The following is a 23,199-nucleotide window of genomic DNA, read 5'->3' as shown; positions in this document are numbered from 1 at the left end:
TGCGCCACCATTTCATGTCGTTTGCTTTCATGCGCTGTGATTTCTGTCTGCAATAAGACTGTAACTCTCTGAGTCAGGGCTGCAACTAAAGATTATTTATTTTAAAAATGGAAAAAAAATCTGTGTTTTCAAAAGCCTGAGATCCTAAAATGTCTCGTTTTGCCCAAACCTCATAAATATTGAGTTTACTATCATAGAGTAAAGAAACCCGGAAAAAAAAAAATCACATTTAAGAAGCTGCAATCAGAGAATATTTGAGACTATTTTTCTTAAATAATTACCAATTATTTGATTATCAAAATAGTTGCTGATTGATTTAATAGTTGACAACTAATTAATTAATTAACAGATTAAAGTTTGCATTCTACTCTTAAGTTATGTTGCTTTTAACAGTATCCACAATCAATTTCATGATCATTTCCTGAAAAAAAAAAAAAAAAAATTCAGGAGGTCACAAATACCATTTAAGATTCGGCCGCCGGGCTTCATGAATATTGATATCATATTTCATAGCAAATTGGCTTTTTAGTTGTCAAGATAACGGTCAAAGTGTCAAACTGCCATCAACATCCATAAGCACTAAAAATCTTAATTTATACACCGTGAAACAAGCATTTGTACATTAAAGGAAGCACTATACAGCACACACACACACACACACACACACACACACACACACACACACACACACACACACACACACACACACACACACACACACACAGGATAAAGCCACCCGTCAGTGTCGATTGATTACCCCCATTGCTTCGTCATAATACTGCTATTTTTAGTAGATGTGCAAGGCGCTGCAGAAGAGCTGAAATGGATGAGCTGGCAGCGCTGATGTTTTAGCAGAAGAAGAGGTGGGCTACCTGTGATTATCAGCCGCGCGAAACACACGAAGCACAAGAGGCCATCCGCAGGGCTGCAATTTGGACGAGAGTCCTATTTATCACACCTGAACATTTCCCCAAGTCTTTCATCTGGCTGAGAAATGAAAGTGCAATTAATTTCCGACTCTGCCGTTGCGCACACTCCGGGAACAAAAGCGCGACTCTGAGGAGATGGTGGTGGTGGTGGTGGTGGTGGGGGGGGGGCTGGCAACAATTTCCCAACAGTTTGAGGTTGAGAAAATCTCCCTGAAGCTTGAAGGACACACGGGGGGCAGATAATGGATTTACCGACAAGCTCATGTGAGAGGGAATAAAAGAAATGTATACTCTGTCAGATAGACACGGCTGCACGGTTTCTCTCCTCGCTCACCGGCGGAGTCTATCCGACGCATCGGATCGCAGCCGTCACCTGAACAGCAAATGGATTTGTTCCATTGGGTTTATTCATTTTAAATGCACGTGTAGTATGAATGTAGGATGGCAGACATCAATTAGCCGCGGTGGAGTACAACCCTCCGTCGTGGCTCTTCACTCAAGGACCGTCATCAAGCTCAGAGGTCAAGATGCATTTAAATGTTCGGTTGCGTCACGCAGCTGCCGAGCAAAAGCATTTTCGACAATTTGGAGGGAAATACCATTTAGAACCATCGTACGGCGCAATGGCATTATTTGCATCCTAACTTTCACTCTCAGCTCGTTCCGCCTCGGGGTCGGTGGTTCTATTACATGACAACAATTAGGTTCTCTGCAACATTCTCATCAACAACAATTTGAGCGCCCACTGGCCCTGGGGTAGGTTTGTGAGCAATAACCCACTTATATTCCCTTTAAGTCTCTGTGTTACCTCTGGAAATTGAAGTCTGTGTGGGTCCAGTGAGCTCGTAAACGGAGAGAGAGAGAGAGAGAGAGAGAGAGAGAGAGAGAGAGAGAGAGAGAGAGAGAGAGAGAGAGAGAGGATGTGACGAGCGACTGGATTGAAGTATATCACCGTTAGAGTTAGCTTTGCTCAAAACGCTTCTTTGTCAAATGGACAAAAGGTAATACACCACATCCACTGCTAGAGTTGTTCTGATATAGATACCCGTATCAGACACGGCCCAAAATACTGGACCCAGAACAGACGAGTCTACGCACCGATCAGATATCTCGTCATCATGTAATTTATCAGCTCTTTTACGCTTCAAAAGGAACAACAACAACAACAACAACAACAACAACAACAACACGTGTCACCTGATCCCTACATCCTGCCATGATGGCTCTGAGCATGTGCAAACTAGTACTACACACCTGTGGTTAAACACTCTTGTGCACCCTTTTTGTCCCCCTGATTAACGAAGAAATTTGTGTTGACATAAAGCAGGATGAGAGCTAGTTAGCGTTAGCTGTTAGCGTTAGCCATGTTGTGTAGTTTTACTCAAAATCTGTTATCGTAGCAACTTGCTGACAACCGCAATGAGGCGGACGCCGCTTTCCTGTCTTCATGAGTTTTGTATCTTCTCCTCAAACTCCGAGGGATTGTAGCCGTCAGCTGTTAACGCTAACAGCTAGCTGTTAGCATTAGCTGTTAGCGTTAGCTGTTAGCTTTAGCTGTTAGCATTAGCGTTAGCTGTGGGCAGCACGGTCCTGCTTGGCTCAATAACAGAGCTAACGGCTAACGTTAACGGAGGTTGCATTATGTTGCGTACAAGCTCCATTCAGTAAAAATAAGTATTGGGTGAAAGTAAATTATAACTTTATCTTGGAGTGTTCAAATATGATATTATAAACTTGAAACAAATACAGCTGTTTGAAGATTTCTTCACAGAAATATAAAGTTTAGAGAGTGAAGTATGACCGTTTTAACTTCCTCTAAGCGGCTTAAAATACGTTATTAAAACTACTGATGCCAAAAAAGGCAAATAATTAAATAGAAATGCAATTATTTCCAAATCCTTTGAATTATGTGTGTTCATGCAAACAACCAGATGACAACAACAAAGCAAAAGGATATCATTTTGTGACGGTTTACACCGACGGTGACGAGAGGACTGTATGTAAACACGGTATCTGAACATCTCTGTCCGACACGAGGTGTCTCATATATTCACATACAAGTACAAACTGCCTTTTGAATTATTTATGAGGGCCGAACAGATGCGCCTTCACCCGGACCGGCGGCAGCACTAACGATGTGTTTTCACCAGTGAGTCACCGCAACGCACACTCACTTGCCAGTTTATTAGGTTCTCCTAAATTGAGCTCTGCAATGATCGCTGGCGTCATGAAGGTTGTAATGTTGAAATTATACATTCAGGGTTCAGCAAATTTTTGGAAAATGTTCTTGTTAATCAGTGTGCCATCAACATTCAGTCTAATTATGACACCAAATGTGTAATTTTATTCTTTCCATATCAACAATTTGCATAGCCACATTTAAAAAAAAACAACAACACATTTCTCCCATGATAATTGTAATTATATATTAGAGGACAAAAACAAAAAGGCTGCCATCCTTATGACAACATCTACATCTGAGTTGATATCATTAACTCTACCAACCTTCCACCCGTCTTGTTCATCGGCAATAAACATAAATTCTGCAAAGAAGGCAACGAGCTCCAGCCAATCAGAGGAAGAGGAGGGCGAGTCTTCGCAGAAGGGGAAAAAAGCCAATGGCCCAATCCCGATCTCCACACGGGGTTTAGTTCTGTCCCACTTCCAAGTCCTCGAGTGTTTGAGGGCTCTCTCGCGGCCATTTTGAGACCCTTACGAACCCTTAACCCATAAGTCCCACTTCACTGCAGACTTTGCCCAAAGGAAAGAACCCACAATTCATAGCAATGGGACGTCAAACACGGAGTTTCCAGTGAAAGCATGGAGACGTAAACAAAGAGGAGGGTACGTGCGTGTTCAGCCTGGAATATTACCATTACTCAGAAACATTAGAAACTCTCAACCACTTATCAGGTGGCGTCAGTAGGTCCCTGAAGGGTTCAGGGTTTAGGGCCTGGGGGGCGCGTTAGGATTGGGCCAATCAAAGTGCCAATGGCCATAAAAGAGGTCATCTGGCATGCAGACGAGCGGGCTCTTCAACATCTCCAATAAATTATCCCGCACGCTTATTGATATTGTGCCATCAGTTTTAGCTCCCGCTTTCAAAAGGTTGCCTACGTCTGCATTTTTACCGAGAGACGTTTCTTATAATTTGTCGATCCCATTTAGAGGTTTCAGGGCAGATACAATATATTAGAAGCACCTCTCGGTGCAACAATACAATTCAACAGCACCACAAACCGCAGCCTGGAGAGAGGCCGTGGAGCCTCTCTGAAACCGTTTGAATAAAAACTAAACGTTATAACTTTGGTGAAAGCAGGGGACCGTTAGTTTTAGCTCGGTGTACCTAATAAACTGGCGACTGGGTGTAGCGCGCTTCAGGCGAGGTGTTACAAGCAGAAACGTCAATTTCCATGCACTGATCAATTTTAAGATATTTGGCTATTTGGCTTCCACGACACGTCTTCTTTCAGAGTGTGAAGATTTATTTCATTACTTGAACTAGAGTTCTCCTAAATTCACCAAAATTTACCGTCACATAATGCCTCATTTGCATATTTAAACATGACATTTCAGAAAACGTGTAATACAGAAAATAATCGTCTTAATGCGAGTAATGAAGTGGTGAAGTTTCATGTTGATATCTACGAGTTCATTTTTTGACCCCATTCACCTGTAGAGTCTTCTAAACGTCTCTTTAAAGGACGTTTTTTCTCTAAAAGGCTTTTTCTCAGACTCTGATCCAGAAATCTCCACTTCAGTAGCTCTGACATCCACCAAACTTCACACCTTCATTCCTCTCTGTGTCCTGAAGCTTTCTACAGAGGGGCTTGTTCATATTGAGCTTTCTGTTATTATTATTATTGCCTTGCTTTAGCTGCTTTTAAACTCTGTTTAAGGGCGCTACAAAAATAAAAGTTATATGTAGATATATATATACACCATTCACAGCCTGATTTATACAACATTTTATTAATAAAAACATGGTGAAAATATGACAGTATTCTCTGATTTATAGTCAAACAAAGAGATATCCTAAATTCCCTCAGTGACTCTAAACAAAACAGAAATGTTAAACCCGGCTCTTCTACAACGTTCAGATTTGTTCTGGAAATGTATGAAAATTGGCACATATTTAATCGGATAATGTCTCACGTTGAAACTGTTAAGATCATTAAACCAGACCAGAGCAAGCTCATGAAACCTAATATTGACAAAACTTGAGATTAATGTGTTGTTGTTGTTGTTGCTGAAATCTCATCAGTAAAGACACTTAAATGAAAACTAATGTTTTGGGCATCAATCTTAGGCGGTGATGGCATCCACGAATTACCAACTGGAAGGAAAAAAAACGTCTTTAATAAAAACACAGACGGAGTCTATTAAAGTCAGATAATGCAAGTAATGTAATGAAATGTGGTGATGTGAAGCGGCTGTGTGGTTGGATGTGGGGCAGTGCCACAGCGCCCTCTGCAGGACAGAACTCAATGACAGCCGACTGACGCTTCCACACGAGGACTTGCAACACTGTGGTCGACGGGGGTTTCAAACGATGCCTCGACGAAGGCGTGTGGGTGGATCTGCGGGGATTCGTGGTCTTTTCTCCGCGGTGAAAGCTTCGAGGCACTAAGTCTTCGCTCTGCTCTCCTGCAGGTACCTGAAGCCCGACGAGAACAAAAAGTCAAAGCACAAGACTGCTGTGAAAAAGAAGACGCTCAATCCAGAGTTCAACGAGGTAGGAATCCACCGCTTTGGCGCTAAAAACCTTGAAGCTCCAATTTTAGTTTCCTATTTAGCTTTTTTTTTCTTCTGTTTTTCCCCCCATAAGTGTTTTTCCGATGCTTTTATGTGCTGAGCAACCTCCATAACCCCGGGAAGCACAGAAGCCATTGTGAGAGTCAGATGAGGCTGTCAAGATTGTAAAAAAAAAAAAAAAAAAAAAAAAACAGCCGTATTTTTCTTTTATCGCTCTGTGAGAGCGGCAGAAGTGAAGCCGTCTACAGATGTCGCTAGAACATGCATGTAGCTCAGGCGTCTTTTGTCGGCGTTGATACTTTAACCTTTTTATCTTCTATTGTCTACTAGTGAGACGCTGACGCAACGGCCTTGTGAACATTTTCATAACAGCACCAGAAAAAGAAAAAAAAACTTAATACGAGACGTCTTCTATTCATCAATTCTTGAAAGGCATTTTAATCAAAACCCGAAGAGTTTTCTGTTAAACTCTTACTGAATGATACCTGAACTTTTACTTTTTTTAGTGATGAATATTTAATCTTATAGAAAAAAAAAAAAGCCCCTAAATCATCCCCTGCTTTATGGTCTGTTTGACTCTAAATGGACCATAATGTACTAAATGAACATCAAGCTGTATTGAAGAAGACTTGAAACTAGAGATTGAGACCATAAACTCATGTTTACAATGTTTACTGAGGGAATAAATCAAGAGAGAAGTAGAGTCATTTTAGACTAGACTTCTGTACAACCAGAGGAGTCGCCCCCTGGTGGACACTAGATAGAATGCAGCTTTAACACACAAAGCATTGGCTTCACTCCTCAGCCTTGTATCCCAAAGAGCGTACAATGTAGACAGTGCAGGTAGTGTGGATGTACTGGGGTTCGTTGTGTGTGTGTGTGTGGGGGGGGGTCATCAGTCAACTCTTTCGTAACCAAACTGACTGAATGTGAACACTGTTGACATCAGAAAAGAGGAAGCCCCTCAGAGCGTCGTGCCACAGGGCAGCTCGTCTCCGGAGGACCCGCCCGAATAGGAGCGGACGGCCCGACGCAGGCCGGGCGGCTTGACATTTACCTCTTGACATTACATCCCTCCATCACCTCTTGGCCTTTCTGTCAGAGACGAGCGAACGGTATCGAGGCATTGATTTTCCACTAAGCGGCGACCCTGATTGAACTACAGATATGAAACGCTGAATGAATTCCCTTCCTTCACACGGTGCAAACCGACATCAGAAAACGCCCGTTTCGCTTCTGATGTCTCATTGGCTTCCAATAGTCACGTGACGCTCGCCAGTTCAATATGTCAGGGCTGTTATGGCACAAACATTATGGGAAAAAAAAAAATGGTAAAAAACGTTTGGAAGCGATGCAGCCGCTGGTTTGCATTTTTACAATCTTATTATAGATATTTCTTTCGGGAATCAATACCACGAGTATCTTGTAAGTATCGACATCACAGTATTGATCCGCCCATCGCTAACTGCCATTTTCACATTTTCACATTTAATCCCCCCCCCCGCGCTCCAATCGAGACACTTTCGACACTCGTAGTATATTGAATGAGTCTACGACGGTTCAGTCTGCAGTGAACGATTTCCCCCGACATTAAAAGCTGCATATTATTTCAAAGACAAACACAAAAAAAAAAATGATTCAAGCTCAATGAGGCAATCGGAACTACGTGAATCACTTTCACCCGGAAAATGAAACCTGTAGATTGCATTCAGGTCTGTAATGATACAACAAACCCCAACGGCACACAGAGGAGTTTAGCTGTGAAGGTCGCACAGCAGATTGGATTCTTATTGAACGTTCAGGACCTCTAAACTCACATTTTAGGCGTTGTACTGTAAAAGGAGCTCTTATTTTTCTGCTCTTTTTCTGTAGGAGTTCTGTTACGACATTAAATATGCAGACCTCACCAAAAAGACCTTGGAGGTGACCGTGTGGGACTACGACATCGGGAAGTCCAACGACTTCATAGGTAAGCACGGGGGGGGGCGAAGTGCGGCGGCTCCGCTTTCATCGGAGATAACGACGAGCTGAAAGCGGCTCGATGGATGTTCCTCAGCATCAGCAGCACCGCCGGCTGTCTGCACTATGTTTGGACTGTGGACGAGTGACTTAGAGATGCCGTAGGCAGATGTGTTTAGCTACCTGTCAATCACAGTAAGCCCGCCCTAAAGCATACCCTGCTTTATTCATTTATTTATTTATTACCGAATGAACATCATGCCGTGTTGAAGAAGACTTGAAACTAGAGATTGAGACCATGAACTCATGTTTACAATGTTTACTGAGGGAATAAATCAAGAGAGAAGTAGAGTCATTTTAGACTAGACTTCTATACGACCAGAGGAGTCGCCCCCTGGTGGACACTAGAGAGAATGCAGCTTTAAGAGGCTTCGGGATTGGCTTCGCCTGTTAGACTGGGAGGTTGTCGCTTGTGTCGGACAGAAGCTTGCGCAACCAATGCATCCCGGTACATGTGGTCAATGCCAACACGTCTCCAATTAGCAGGAGAACTCGGCTTTCACCGAGGAGGCGATTGCTTCAGTCGACTACCTTTATCAACGCTGATCGGACATCCGCAGAAAAAAGGGGGGTGCACTCTTTAAGAAGCAATTAAAGTTGCAGTAAGGACCTCATCACATCGCTCAGTGACCTTCCCTGTATATCAAGCTCAAATAGCTCTCTGTTTTACTTCCAGCATTAAGCAGCAGTAAAAATGTTGACTTATTGTGTGTGTGTGTGTGTGTGTGCGTGTGTCTCTATCTTAAACAAACACCTAAAAGCATGTTTCACCGCAAGTGCTTAGAGATGTTTGTTAAACACTTATTCACACATTTATTGAAAAGCAAACAGACACCAGCCATAATGCCATGAGCTGGACTCGGTAATATTTCACTGTGCCACCTAGAGACCACTTTAAACCGAGATGGATGCCCTCGGCAACACAGCAGACGTCATCGGAGCGGCCACTGAAATGGAGATCGTTCGGTCTACATTAGTGAATGATCTATTAAGCGTTAATAAATCCATAGTTTGATGTAAATCTTTAAACTCAGCGTGCCGACTGATTCTCCCCTTGTGCCTTCTTGCAGGTGGAGTATCTCTGGGGATCAATGCAAACGGAGAGAGGCTCAAACACTGGTTTGACTGCCTTAAAAACAAGGACAAGAAAATTGAGCGCTGGCACACGTTGACCAATGAATTACCTGGTTCATTAAATGACTGAAGACCCTCCATCCTGTCCCGCCCCCCCCGCCTTCATTTTCCTCTCCCATCTTCTTCTCTGGATTCTCCTTGACCTGCGACACCTCTTTGGGAATACATTTCCTCTCAACAGGGCTCGGTTAAAACAAAAAAAAAATATCCTTACGTTTGTGTTCTTATGTACAATAGGGGTCTGCACGGCTACTCGTTTCTTTTTCGACAGAAATTCAATGAACAAAATGAATCACGGGGGATTGCAGTGTCGAATTTGTAAGCTTCGTAATTCTAAATTTGATCAGTGAAGACAAAAAAAAAAGAAAGCTGCAAATGCTTTCTATTCGATGAGATCTTTTAACAGCAGCTAAACGATTTACCAATGACTCACCGGTCCCTGAAACAGCACAAACAAAGAGTGGAGAATCCAACAAAGGATGTAGCAACATTTTATACTGTTGGGAGTATACGGAAACGTTTTAGTGGAGTAGTTCCCATTTCCAAGATGTCGCACTTTAATACGATTGTCAAGCTGTCGGGTAGCAAAGTGGCTTTGACCAACGAGCCGACTACGAGCAGTTTGTTCTAGAAATATTTAGCGTCTGTCCTTCAGTTTGACTCATTTGGCCTGGTGACGACAAGGTCCTGACCTCAAGTCAGTTCCTCAGTATACTTCAAACTAATTGGTTGCCGTCCGACCGAGACCGTCCTTCCGGGAAAACCAACTCAAGTTCCAGTGAACGTCCACATACGACACGTTATGTTCGGGCCGCGGGTGTTACAGTACGACGCTTGTCCATTGAGAGCAAAGAAAGCAGTAAAGACTTTAGAGGAGTCATGGTGGTCGGCAAAAGATTAGACTTTTGTTATTTAATTCAAACATCATTCCATAACTTTTGTGCCTAAACCAAGCCGAACCTTTAACCACGGCGAGGTCGCACCAGAAAACTGCGTTTCTACCCGCTCTGAATGTCCACGCTTGGAGGAAAGCATGTAGTCATATCCTCCTCCTGACTTCGTCCCGCTGCCTCCGCCAATCCAACTACAAACAACTCTTGGTGTTTTGTCTTTGCAGATGAAATACGGCTTGCGTTATAGACCGTATATAAGAAATGGACGTAGTCAAACTATTGGTTTGGGAAACTGCGGTTTTAAAAGCCTAGAGTTCTGCATTTTGACTGTGGCCATCTTGGGATTTTCAGCCAGTGAACACAAGTGACCATATTTGGACTGAGGAGGAGTGACGTCGAGACGGCGTATAAATCTCTGGTAGCAACCTGTCAATCACCGGTGTAGCCCCGCCCCTAAAGCGTCCCCTGCTTTATGGTCTGTTTGACTCCAAATGGACCATAATGTACTAAATGAACATCATGCTGTATTGAAGAAGACTGTAAACTAGAGATTGAGACCATAAACTCATGTTTACAATGTTTACTGAGGGAATAAATCAAGAGAGAAGTAGAGTCATTTTAGACTAGACTTCTATACGACCAGAGGAGTCGCCCCCTGATGGCCATTAGAGAGAATGCAGCTTGAAGGCACTTCAGCATTGGCTTCACTTTTCCGAACCGGAGGTCTGAACGGCACGTCTGAACGTGGCCTATATTGGGTATTGTTATGTGGGGGTCTCAGCCAGACACCGTTACACCATCAGCACCTTGTTTGAAGTATACTGAGGCCTCAAATCCTCTTCCTAGTAAGCTGCAGAGCGGTTAGTTTGAGAGGAGAAAGTACCAAAACCATACCAACGACACTAAACAACCCCTTAAATCTAATTCTTAATGGTTATAAGGAGACAGACGGTGGCGGTTGATAGCCATAAATTCTGCTTAGAGGATTTTAGAACGACTAATGCTCACCTGTAAACCAAGGTTACCAACCGTCTGTCCAGTAACCAAACCGTTTGGACAGTTTGATAAGAAAATCAACTTTGCCTCCCCAAGGCCACTTACAGCAAGTACATTTAGGCGTCCTCTCTCTCCTTGGATTACTCACTGATTCTTCAGTGCAACCTCTGATCTATGGAGCTGCCTGGTTGTGTGGTAATCCTGATGTCAAGGCTCCACAAGTGGTTCGTCCATTCGGTCATCCCACCCGGACCGCAAAATAGCAGGTTTCTAAAGCGACAGGTGTCTAAATAAGATGCATTTAGAGATTCAAGTAGAGTAGGAGATCAGTACAAGGCCACGGCGCTGCTTTCAGCTCGCTGGCTGGCTTCGGCCTTATAGACCCTCTTACAGCTCGTAAACAGTGTTTGCACGTAGTTTGGCAATGGAGGTACGCCGGAGTGCAACAGCTTGTCAAGCTATGCAAGGTGATTAACCACCAAAGATGGAGAATGCAACATAGAGCTCAGATTTAAAGATGTATTAGAATGAAACGTTACAGTTCGCCAGCGAGGACGTCACCAGATGACAACTCCGTCATCTGAATCGTCAAACGCCACGACAGTGGTAGTCGAACGCGTCTAACACGATGAACAGCCTGCAGCTATAGACGCCGTCAGTGTTTCAGTCTAACTAGTGACCGTGTTAACTGGTGGCTCTCTAGATGAAAGCGTCGCGGACGTTCGTAGCTGTCGAAAACACCAACAGAACGTGTAGGAGTCCTCGTAAAAACGCGTAAATCACTTTTAAATACAGACTCATCTGTTACTACGAGCAACCACGGTCACCAGTTAACACGGTCACCAGTTAAACTGAAACACCTTCCGCTCTGAAACAGTCGCGATCCCGTCTGAACTCTGTAGAACTGTTGGAATATCGATTCTGACAACCGAACATGCGACAGCCAGACGTTTTGATGCAGGCAACAGTTTGAATTCCACGTTTAAATCTTATTAAGGCAAAACGACACGTCTGCTGCCAACATGCACACGCAGATTTTAGACGACGTCGGTGAAAAAAAAAAAAAAAGGGTCAAGAACAGCGGTTCAGACTTTCAAGGTTCAAGATGTGTCAATAAGTGCAATAAGAGCATAAGCGTGTAATAGCTGCACTGAATCCGTGATTAGTTCAGGTAATGAATTTAAAAGTAGGATTTCACATGCACCCGACGATTCGGGTGATTTTGAATTTCGGCACCGAGGTGGAGACATCGACACACAGCCTCACTCCTCTGTGTGGAAGGAAGAGAGTCCGCTCGACAGAGAGCAGCTGTAATCAGCAACAAAATGAAGTTCAGCGGCTGAAAAAAATAATAATAATAATAATCACTTGTCGAACCACAACAACACCACATGATTGGGCAGCTCTATGGTGTGTGTGTGTGTGTGTGTGTGTGTGTGTGTGTGTGTGTGTGTGTGTGTGTGTGTGTGTGTGAGCGTGTGTGTGTGCGCAGCTTTATCGTTTACACTACTGAAAAATGATTTCCACAACAACAAACAAAAAAAAACTCGCTGGCAGCATTTTCAACTGTAATGTGGTTGAAAACGTACCCGCTGCTTGTCAAAAAAGGGCAGAATTTCAACAACGGAAAGTTTACGTCAAATATTACAAAAAAAAAGAAACAATAATAATATCAAAAGCATGTATTGTTTACAACAGCCTATTGTTGCTGAAGTTCACGTTTGCTGCTGAGGGGGCGGACACGCCCTTCGCTGAAGTCACTGCGATTGTTCAGTCCGTGCGACGCAAAAGACGGGCGAGAATTTTTAATATACTAGCCGTGTATGTATATTGTTACTATGATGTGTTTTTGTTTTTTTTTCCCTCTTTTTCTAATGTAAGCAGCTCCACTATAAATGTATCAAACAGAATGTAAATGTTTAACCCCTTCTATTCCACAGTAAATCCCCTGAGAATGTGCAGCTTAGCGCTCCGTGTTGTCGATATCGTTCACATGTCAAATCTCCAGCTCTGTATCTGAGCGCACACACACGCACACGCACACACACACACACACACACACACACACACACACACACACACACACACACACACCTGGGAATAGAGACGGTTGAACTCGCGGCCCCGGAGCGAACGACCGGGTTTACTAAAGTCAGATACGAAGATAACCTTCTAGCCTGTTACATTATTCATGTTTTTTCTCTTTCTTTTAATATTTTATGTTGAAGTTTCGTACCCTTAGTGCCCTGGAATCTTACCAGGACTGGAAAAACTCCCACCTTGCGTTGCCCTCATGGACCAGTAGGCTGGGATGCATGCCATGCACTTGTGATTTTATGAGTTTGATGACCTTTTTTTCTGCATGCCCCCCACCCCCCCACCCCCACGCCCCCGCCTTCCTTGTAAACTTCCCACCGTGCACCGACTGGTAACGAGGAACACGCAACAGTCCTCGCATAACGTTCAGGATTCCTGTCAGGCTCGCAATCCAGCTAACAGCTTTTTGTCATTACCGCGCGTCACTCTAAGTGAGGACGTTTGTTTTTCGGGAGTCGGTGCGACTGCTCTTATTAAATCGCATCATTTCGACTCACTGATGTCAGCCGGTGGATGGCGACCAACAGCCCCCTAATGTCCATTTCTTATATTGTTTTGACCCTCTTAACCCCTCGTTCTGCTGTCGACAACTATTACAATGAGTTCACGCTACATTCTGCTCATCCTGGAGAAGATTTGATTTCAGACAAAACGTCGTCATCGCACCTTCAGCGCTGAGGAATGAAATGTTTAATGCATCACGTCGGCCATCGCTCCTCTCTCTCTCTCTCTCTCTCTCTCTCTCTCTCTCTCTCTCTCTCTCTCTCTCTCTCTCTCTCTCTCTCTCTCTCTCTCTCTCTCTCTCTCTCTCTCTCTCTACCGACGTGTGATTTTGTAATCTGTCTGCCTTTGTATGCAAGCTCAATATTATGAAGAAAAAAAAAACACTAAACTGCATGCATGTGTTCTTGGTTTTGTCATGACATGACTTTGCCTAATGTTTGATACTGTTTTCTGTATTAAAAAAAAAAATACACGACTGTGGATGCTCTTAAGATTATGCTATAAGTCTTTCTTCTGGACAACATTTTGTACCTTTGAACACTATCGCGTTGCCTGTTTGGCTGCTGTATTGACTATCTGGAAGCGTGACTTGATGTGAATTAAAATCTCTCCTTTGTTGTTTCGTTTCCTTTTTCCATCATTATATTTCAGTCTTATGCCAGATGAACAGGTGGTCTTTCCTCATTCTTATTTCTGGAATTTTGCTTGAATGCTCTCCAAAGAATAACTTTGAAAATGACTAAATGATATCGTTTGTAATCCAGTGATTTGTTATTGCACTACTTAAGGAGGACTCACAGGAGACAGGTTCCGAAAAAATAATATTAAAACCAATGCAACAGAGGCAGAAATAACTTGCTAGCATGGTTCAAGCTCCAAAAAACACCTACATGTCCCATAACACAACCAACAGCTGACTTTACCAGCGGTTGTGTCATGTGACTTGAAACAAAGTGGTGGCGTTTCCCACCAAAAACTATTTGGCAACTTGAAGATACTTAAGAAATCTATCAATCTATCATGTTGAACCAGATGGCTCCACACACATATTCAGACACATTGAATCAGGACATCTCCTCAGTAAACGACACAGTGCTGTAACTTTGTTCCTTCTCAGAGCCCAGCTGCATTGTGCAGGTCTATTAAGCTATAAAGCGGTATTCCCGTTTAAGACAAGACGATTCAAGGAGTGTCTTTTGCCAGATTACTCTGCACAGCTCTGTGTCACACGCAATGAAAAATCAATTAGCCGTTTGAATGCCTTTTTCTTTGTGCCCTCGTCCCCTAATGCGACCCATTTTAGCCAAAAAGCGAAAGAGTCTGGACTCTCTGTCAGCAACATTCAGGTACTAATGTCCCTCAACCCAATACGATCAGTTTTATTTAACCACAATACAGTTTAAAACTCCACTAATCAACAGTCCTCATTTCACACCTCTATTTACAAACCTAAACTTTATTACAAGCATGACACACATACAGGTACATGCATGAACTTAGACCTCTGCATTGAAGCCATCCTAAGCATATTAGGAACATTGGGCTGCTGTAAAAACTTCAGCTTCACTTCGGCTTTGTTTATACTCATAGCTCGAGCCGCACGAGCTCCGAGCATCAACGGAGGACGTTTATATTCTATGTGCTGCAAATGAGCTGTGAAGAGTCAGAAAGACAACGAGTGTAACTCAGAGATGTGACCGTAGACTCAGTACCGTAACGGAAACCACTTTTGAATTTGCCTTTCATTTTCTCCTCAGGAAAAATCGGTGCTAACGTTATTGAGTGAATCGGTGCTAACGTTACTGAGTGAATCAGTGCTAACGTTACTGAGTGAATCAGTGCTAACGTTACTGAGTGAATCAGTGCTAACGTTACAGAGTGAATCGGAGCCAACGTTACTGAGTGATTCGGTGCTAACGTTACAGAGTGAATCAGTGCTAACGTTACAGAGTGAATCAGTGCTAACGTTACTGAGTGAATCAGAGCTAACGTTACTGAGTGAATCGGCGCTAACGTTACTGAGTGAATCGGCGCTAACGTTACAGAGTGAATCGGCGCTAACGTTACAGAGTGAATCGGCGCTAACGTTACTGAGTGAATCGGCGCTAACGTTACTGAGTGAATCGGCGCTAACGTTACTGAGTGATTCGGCGCTAACGTTACTGAGTGATTCGGCGCTAACGTTACAGAGTGAATCGGCGCTAACGTTACAGAGTGAATCAGAGCTAACGTTACTGAGTGAATCGGCGCTAACGTTACTGAGTGAATCAGTGCTAACGTTACTGAGTGAATCAGTGCTAACGTTACTGAGTGATTCGGTGCTAACGTTACAGAGTGAATCAGTGCTAACGTTACTGAGTGAATCAGTGCTAATGTTACTGAGTGAATCAGTGCTAACGTTAGCTACCTATTTGCCGCGGGCGCGCCGGTCTGTGACCTTCTGACCAATGTTGTCACGTCACTAACCCAGCTAACAAAGAAAGCACAATTAAATATATTTTTCTTTATTTTTTATATCAACTCTGGAAACACAGACAAGACAATAAGACCATAGTGTGCGTCCCATGTAATTCAAATTGAATCACAAGTTCCAAAATATGCGGGAGTAATCTCTACGGGTCTATATAGACTGTAGTGTAACCGGCAAAAAGCCACAAACCAACCTCGACCATGACGAGGAGGGGTAATAATAATCTGTAAACCCGTGTCTCACATTCATGGACTACTTTACTACCTTTGTACAAGAACTGTAAAAAATGAGGTTGTGTATTAAATGCATTATAAAAAGGAACAAAGGTTGAATATCATGGAAAACTATTTGATTTGGCTGCAAAATCTTTTCTCAAGTGTAGATTTTCAAGACTTCCTGTTTCTAAAGCAATCGGGTGCGTTACAAAAAGTTCAAAGGTGCACGACCACGCGCCGTGATCACGCCATTTTCCGGCACGCACGCCTCGCGCCGACTTCACCACGGCGAGTATCAACTACACGCAGACAGCAGCAGCCGGGGATCAGACCGTTAACCTCTAAAACACGCTCTACCCACTGAGCCACAGCCGCCAAATCTGTGATCACCGTGTTGGTTTCATTACATATTTATAAAAAGGTGGTGTTAAAGTCACATTCATCAGCCAACGTGGCAGCTGGTTTCAACAAAAACTAAAATGTTTCTCCCGCTCAGCACCAAGCGGCAGACAAATTTAGCGACTACTAGAAAACACAATGGAGCACTTAACGGCTACAGAGCCAGACATCTCCCTCAGGAATGAGTTCAGAGCAGAACAGAGCTAAAAGGAAAGTGAGTATTGGACTTAATTTCATCAGGCTGCCAGAGGAACAACTCCAGATGATTGATAAAGTTGCTCCGTGTCTGCTGGCTGCGTATATAGGCAATTAGCTTTTAGCCATTAGCCGTGTGTCTCGGAGTTTCTTCCCTTCTAGTGGCCAAGAAATCCATGAAAAAACAATTGCCTTGTTAATTTACTTACTTATTGATTATCACGATCACGTTTGTTTTCTCTATATTGATGACGACGGGCTTTGGAAAGGAGGAAAACGGAAGCGCCGTGAACAAATAGCCTCACAGGTGTCATCGTAAAATGCTCATTTATAAACATCGAGACATCTGTGAAGAAAATAACATTGCAAAAAAAAGATATTATAGAATTATTCTTAGCATATCTCTTAGGGATGGACACAGAACTGTGGAGGATTTCCATTTACTTTCCCGTCCAGAGTAAGACTTTGAGGATATTTGGAACTTGTGATTTATGTCTTTGAGCGCAACAGAAATGAGAAAAAGTGAGCTCTCGGTCATCCATCTAACAAATGGGCGGAAAATGCATGAAATGATGAACGAGTGGCTCTTTAACAACCTGCAGCTGAACTCCGCCTCTGCAGGTGAAGAGGACAAAGAGAGAAGTGAAAGGCTGCAAGTATAATATTCTGCTTTGATGAATATGATAATAAACATCATCAGGGCGTGTTTGACATTTATATTAAATATAAGGTGAGCTGTGGAGGCATCATAGCCCTCAAGTTGTATACCAATAAAGCAGGACAACGGGTTTCATGCATGAACCTAAAAAACATGTGTTCTGACCCGGCACGTAAAAAAGGGATTTTGACTGAACTTGACATCACCGTATAAGATGACCTGTCGGGACTTCTGGGATAATCACGGCCTGATGGAACGTTACAACCACAAACTACAGACATTCAGAGGACGTACGGCTTCTATGGGTGTAGTGACGACAAAATTGCAATTTGTGCAGAAATTCAAAGCACACACTAAAACTAGATCGACGTGTTGCACGTTTTGTTGACTTTAGCTGACGTTTCTTTCAAAAACACAGCGATCGCTGATGAATAGTTGCGGCCTATAGTTACATAACCTGTTGGTTCAGCTAACGGGTTTTGGTTATTTTGTGTTCTGGAAGGTTGTGCAAAGTCCACTCATCCGTGGAGAAACGGGTGTTTGCACAGATCACAGCTGTGTGAACTGGTGGAGGGAGGTACCTGGAAGACGTGGGCTGAGCCCCGCCAACACCCTGGTTGTTCTCAGGACTTCATCCTGGTCACGGGGAAGAGATTAGAGCTTACCCCTGTCCTCCATTTTAAAAGAGAGTGTGTGTGTGTGTGTGTGTGTGTGTGTGTGTGTGTGTGTGTGTGTGTGTGTGTGTGTGTGTGTGTGTGAGAGAGTATAAATATCCCACAGCCACAAATTAATTTGATCAAATCCAAGATTGAAACACACGGCTCTCATAATCCTTGAGTAAAGGCCAAATGTGACTCTCAGCACCTGATAGCATGCGTGACGCTTCAGAAGCAGACTCAAAAGCATTAGCTACGGATAAATAGTACGAGGCAACAAATACTTCCTCCTGCTCAGGAATCTGCTCGCGTTCAGTGCTATAATATAACTATAATCATCTTCTCAGAAAACACGTCTACCAAGAAACAGAATTTAAGTCACAACACGACGACGATGCGCGCCGCCTCGCCGCTGCACACGTGCAACTCTGGGAGGTATAGCTACAAAAAGGGAGCCATGTTTCTCGTCTTTGCCGAGAGTTGCACGTGTGCAGTGGCGATCGGGGCAGGTGCTAGCGGAGAGAGAGCGACGCTAGCCAGAGCTAGCAACGCAATGTCGATGCATTTTTTTTAAGAAACAACAATATCTGTCAAAGTAGACGATGAAAGAAACTTCTCTGGCATGTCTAGTTTGTCAATGGTTCACACATGTTTTAACCTGAGCCGGGCCACAACAATGATCCAAACAGGGTTAGTAGTATACAGCTGTATGAATACATAGATATGACATAGATAGTACATCAGATGGTACTCTGGAGTCTATTGTTTTGTAATGAATTACATTTAAAACATCAAATAGTTGACAGATTAAACAGTAAACGTGTCTGCAATCCCATCACCACTCCACCGAACTATAAATATATCATTTTCTTTTTGAATATTTACCACAGAAAACAGAAGTCATTGTAAAATCGTGCAATCGACAGGTGGTCAAGCATGTAATGCTAAAAGTGACTCATACTACACGTGGTCTCCTGCATGCAAACTTCAAGTAATCCCTCTAGTATTCATCATCTAGAGGGATAGTCTTCATCATCAGGCCAAAAGTGAGGCCTTTGCGCGTGTGTGTGTGTGTGTGTGTGTGTGTGTGTGTGTGTGTGTGTGTGTGTGTGTGTGTGTTCGTGTGTGTTCGTGCCGTTTCCCGAGCCAGTGTTACAGGATTCCTCTTTGAGCTGAAGTCATCAGAATTCCTCCCATCTATTTGCTGCCACTTGTGGCCACTGATGTGTGAAGTTGTTTGGTACACTTGTAAAAAAAAAAAAAAAAAAAAAAAGGACAACTGCATCCCGGAAAGTGCTGAGTGTGCTCAGAAACACACAGTGACTCAAGAGTGTGGAAGCTGAAGGAAGTCAGTCTGCTGGGAGAGTTGCTTGTTACGGCCCGAGGCTCTTCGGGGAAGAGCTTCAGGAGTTTGTGACTCCGTGAACATGATCAGTTTTAAGCGCACAACTTTCTTAAAAAAGGACCGTCGGAAGACAAAATAATCCAAACCAGACGTCTTTTTCAGAGATTTTCCAACTTCATCCCACCGGAGCCGCAAGCAGATTCCCGGCTTCATCGTCATTTGCAGCTTCTGCAATTTTTATTTTTTTTTTTTTCACATTCCAAAATATTAGTCAGGCGACTTTGCGCTGCACTGAGCCGGAGACCAAGACAAAGCGAGGACGTTTGAGACGAGGACGTCTCACTGCGGAACTTCTAAAGTTGAAAGTTCCACAGCAGAACCGCTAACTTTGGACCTTATCGATACTCTTGGTTTCTTACTAAATGTAGAACCGGGGTCCTATATAGAACCAGATTCCGGGGGGGGGGGGGGGGGGGCACTCCTACGTCACACCTAGGTATTTTAAGCGGCTGCTGCTGCAACAACGTACTCTTCAAAACATCTTGGAATCAAAGATCTTCTCCCCCACAGAACTCCCATCCAGTGCTCAAAACACTTTTGCGAGTTTCCAAAAAAAAAAATTAGAATATTGTCGAAGCGTTTCCTGCCCAGTGACTCGGAGCGTCGAAGCCTAAGCGGCGGCAGGTTTCGACCGCGACGCTGGTGGGTTTAAAAACGAGGCGACGTCATCAGACGGTTCTACATTTACTTCTCATTACCATGAGAAATGGAAGCGCGGCGTAAGCTACATGCTACATGCCACATGCCACATGCTACATGCTACATGCTACCGTGCGTGCGAACGTGGCATTTCGACATCATGGGAACCCAAAAAGAAGCCATTGAAGAGGCTTCTCTCTTTAGTGCAGCACAAACACAGGATGTGCTACACTGTCACGAATGGAGCCTGTAGCAAATATAATAATTTCCTTTGTTGTGGATCTGTGTGCCGACAGAGACGATATCAAACGTCTCCCGGAGGACACGAGGGCGCATGAGAGGACTTGAGAAAGTGGCCGAAGAGCACGTGTGAGGCTGATGTTTCCTGTTTCAGCGTTTGCTCTTATTTGAAAGCAAATACGTGTTGTTCAGCAACGCAAGTGTTTTTATGCAAAAGGAAATGTTCTTCCTGCCACTTCCTGTTTATGTCATGTTTCTATTTTTACAATACGACTGACTGTTGAAGCCCCCCCCCCCCCCCCCCCCCCCACCCACCCACCCTTAGTTACTTTGACCTCAAGCTTCATGTTCTTGCACAGCACACAGTAGTTTAGTGTCGACCGAGGCCAAAGCTAGACGGTCATCATCCTCCATGCTTTTATGATTCATGTGAAAGACACAGCATTGTTCTTGTGTTGCAGATATAAAGTCTGAATATTACAAGTGAAATCCCTCCTAAACAGGTTGTGCTTTCTTTGTTCATATTTACGTGTCAATCACAGTAGCCCCTGAATACAGCATGATGTCCATTTAGAGTCAAACAGACCATAAAGCAGGGGATGATTTAGGGGCGGGGCTACACGGTGATTGACAGGTCTCTCTACCAGAGACGTATACGGCGTCTCTACGTCACTCCTCCTCAGTCCAGATGTGGTCACTTCCTGTTTACTGGTTGCATAAAAACCAAAGATGGCGACGGGCAAAAACGTTGAACTCGAGCCTTAAAAAAAAACCCAGCAGTCCACAAACCAGCGAGTGACGCCACGTCTTTACAGTCTATGCCTGTAATCTGTTCTTTATTAATAACCTATATTCTTTTTGAATATTTCTCACAGAAAGAAGTGTCTTGTTTGCGCTCCTTAATGCATCTAAACAAGGGCAATGAGCTCATGAATATTAAAAAAGGTGATGAATATTCATGAGGCGTCTGTCAGGAAAGAGAAGATGTTTTATTATCTAACAGGGAAACCGCAAAGAACGTTCACGTGACGTCTAAACATGCACCATAAAGAAAGACGATTATGACGTTCGTGGGTTTTAAATACCTCGGTGTGTTAACTGTCTTTATGTATTTATTACAGGGACATATTAGTACGGTAGTTAACCGTCACGAGGGACATGTCTTCTCCAGTTCAAATACGCTCTTTGTTGTGGTAGCAGAGAGTCTCCGTTTGCTTAATTAATACTTTGTTGTGGACGCTTACTACTAATTGTTTTGGCAATTAGAGAGTCGGCTGGAAATACCACCGCGGCAGAAGAAGCCCGCGGCTACGGACAATTAGCAGCCGAGTGCCGCTGCAATTTATTAGACAGGAAGAAAGTCGGCAGAAGGAAGGAAGTGGTTCAAGTCTTTCCAAGGAAACGCAGAAGTGGAGCCTCGTGGACAACACTAATATATATGTGTGTGTGTGTGTGTGTGTGTGTGTGTGTGTGTGTGTGTGTGTGTGTGTGTGTGTGTGTGTGTGTGTATTACGTCTTCATTTTACATGTACATTTACCGTCTACATTTGACAGTGCAGAGATAGCGCTATAATAAAATATAAATCAAAGGGAGCGGGAGATCAAAGCTTAACCCGAGTTCTATATCAACAACAATACTAATAATAATACTAATTATATATAGTCACAACTTTTGACAGCCAAATGTTCACAAAGGACCTGTACACACAAAAACATCGTTTGTCATGCACTGCATCAATCAATTTTACGATTTTGGGCCGTTTTTTCCACCATCCCACGTGGAGAGATTTATTCCACTACTTTGTCTATTTGCGTCTAAAAGATTTCTCCTAAAGTTACCATTAGCCTCATTTGCATATTTAAACGTAACAATTTAAGTAATCAACTTAGGAAGTTTCATGGTGAAGATCTATTAGTTAAGATCGTTTTACCCTATTCACCTGTAATAAAGACCTTTATTGAGAAATAAACTAGGCTTCATTTAGGCCTTTAAACTTCGGGGGCCGAAACGTGAACGGCCCTAAAGCCGGCGTCTGGTTTGTCCCCTCTGGGCTACTGTAGAAACAAAACAAGCTCATTCTAAAAAGGTAATGAAAACACCAACAATTATTACTGTTCAGGTGACTAATACACTGCAGAAAACACTTAATCATACTTTATTCCACTTCTAACAATAAACCTCCCCTAGATGATACACACTGCGCCTTTAAGTGGTGCTGATCCACTGACAAAACTGCATTCAATCAAATCCTCTGCTGGTCTGGAGAAACCGCCCACTTGGTGACTCATCCATAGGTGTGAGATTCTCTCTCACACACACACACACACACACACACACACACACACACACACACACACACACACACACACACACACACACACACACACACACACACACACACACACACACACACACACACACACACACACACACACACACACACACACGAGAGGACAACTGTCCGAGGATGACGGTTGCCGACGCGTCAAAAGGATGTTGTTTTTTTTTTACCCACAACCCCCACTGTGATCGTTGAATATGTAGGTTTCCACGGTGATCTCACAGCAGGAGGCCACCTGTCACTCAGACTCAGACACCGGAGACGCAACAGGATGCCAATTATTTAACCTTGAAGGGGGGGGGGGGACATGCTATATGTTGTGATTAATCTTAACATCGGTTCTCATTCAGCAAACGTTGTGAAGAAGAAATGGATTCTTAAAACCGTCTCACGCAGTTTTCACAAATGTACCCAAACTCAGGAGCCCACTTGGTTACTATGTTTTCTTAAAAACTGCAGTTGGAGAATATAAGATTGAAGTTACAATCATATTTTCACATTTTTAAAAAAAGTATTATTTTTCATTGTTTTACAAAGAATTATATTAAAAAAAATACATAAATCATTTTCAAAAACATATTTTTTATTATTTTACAAGCATTACGTTTTTTTTTTAAAATACATAAATATTTGTTTAGTATTTTCTAATAATT

At 43.2% G+C, this 23,199-nt stretch overlaps 1 protein-coding gene across 1 annotated transcript in view; it reads left to right on the top strand.

Annotated features, from left to right (window-relative positions):
- doc2b (double C2-like domains, beta) overlaps nt 1–13,613 on the top strand; it is a gene marked incomplete at its 5' end in the record, with an annotated part of 28,758 nt that extends 15,145 nt beyond the window's left edge. The window contains 3 exons of the mRNA XM_068734981.1: nt 5,583–5,664; nt 7,557–7,653; nt 8,774–13,613. Coding sequence (XP_068591082.1) covers nt 5,583–5,664; nt 7,557–7,653; nt 8,774–8,907 — 313 coding nt within the window. The remainder of the gene's footprint in view (nt 1–5,582; nt 5,665–7,556; nt 7,654–8,773) is intronic.
- Between the last annotated feature and the right edge of the window lie 9,586 nt (nt 13,614–23,199).

Source organism: Cebidichthys violaceus, unplaced genomic scaffold (genome assembly GCF_023349555.1).
Source record: "Cebidichthys violaceus isolate CVI_PGR_0920_01 unplaced genomic scaffold, fCebVio1.0.p SCAF_69, whole genome shotgun sequence".
Classification (NCBI taxonomy): Eukaryota; Metazoa; Chordata; class Actinopteri; order Perciformes; family Stichaeidae; genus Cebidichthys; species Cebidichthys violaceus.
The sequence above is the reverse complement of the archived record's forward strand: the minus strand, read 5'-3'. Positions and strand labels throughout refer to the sequence as shown.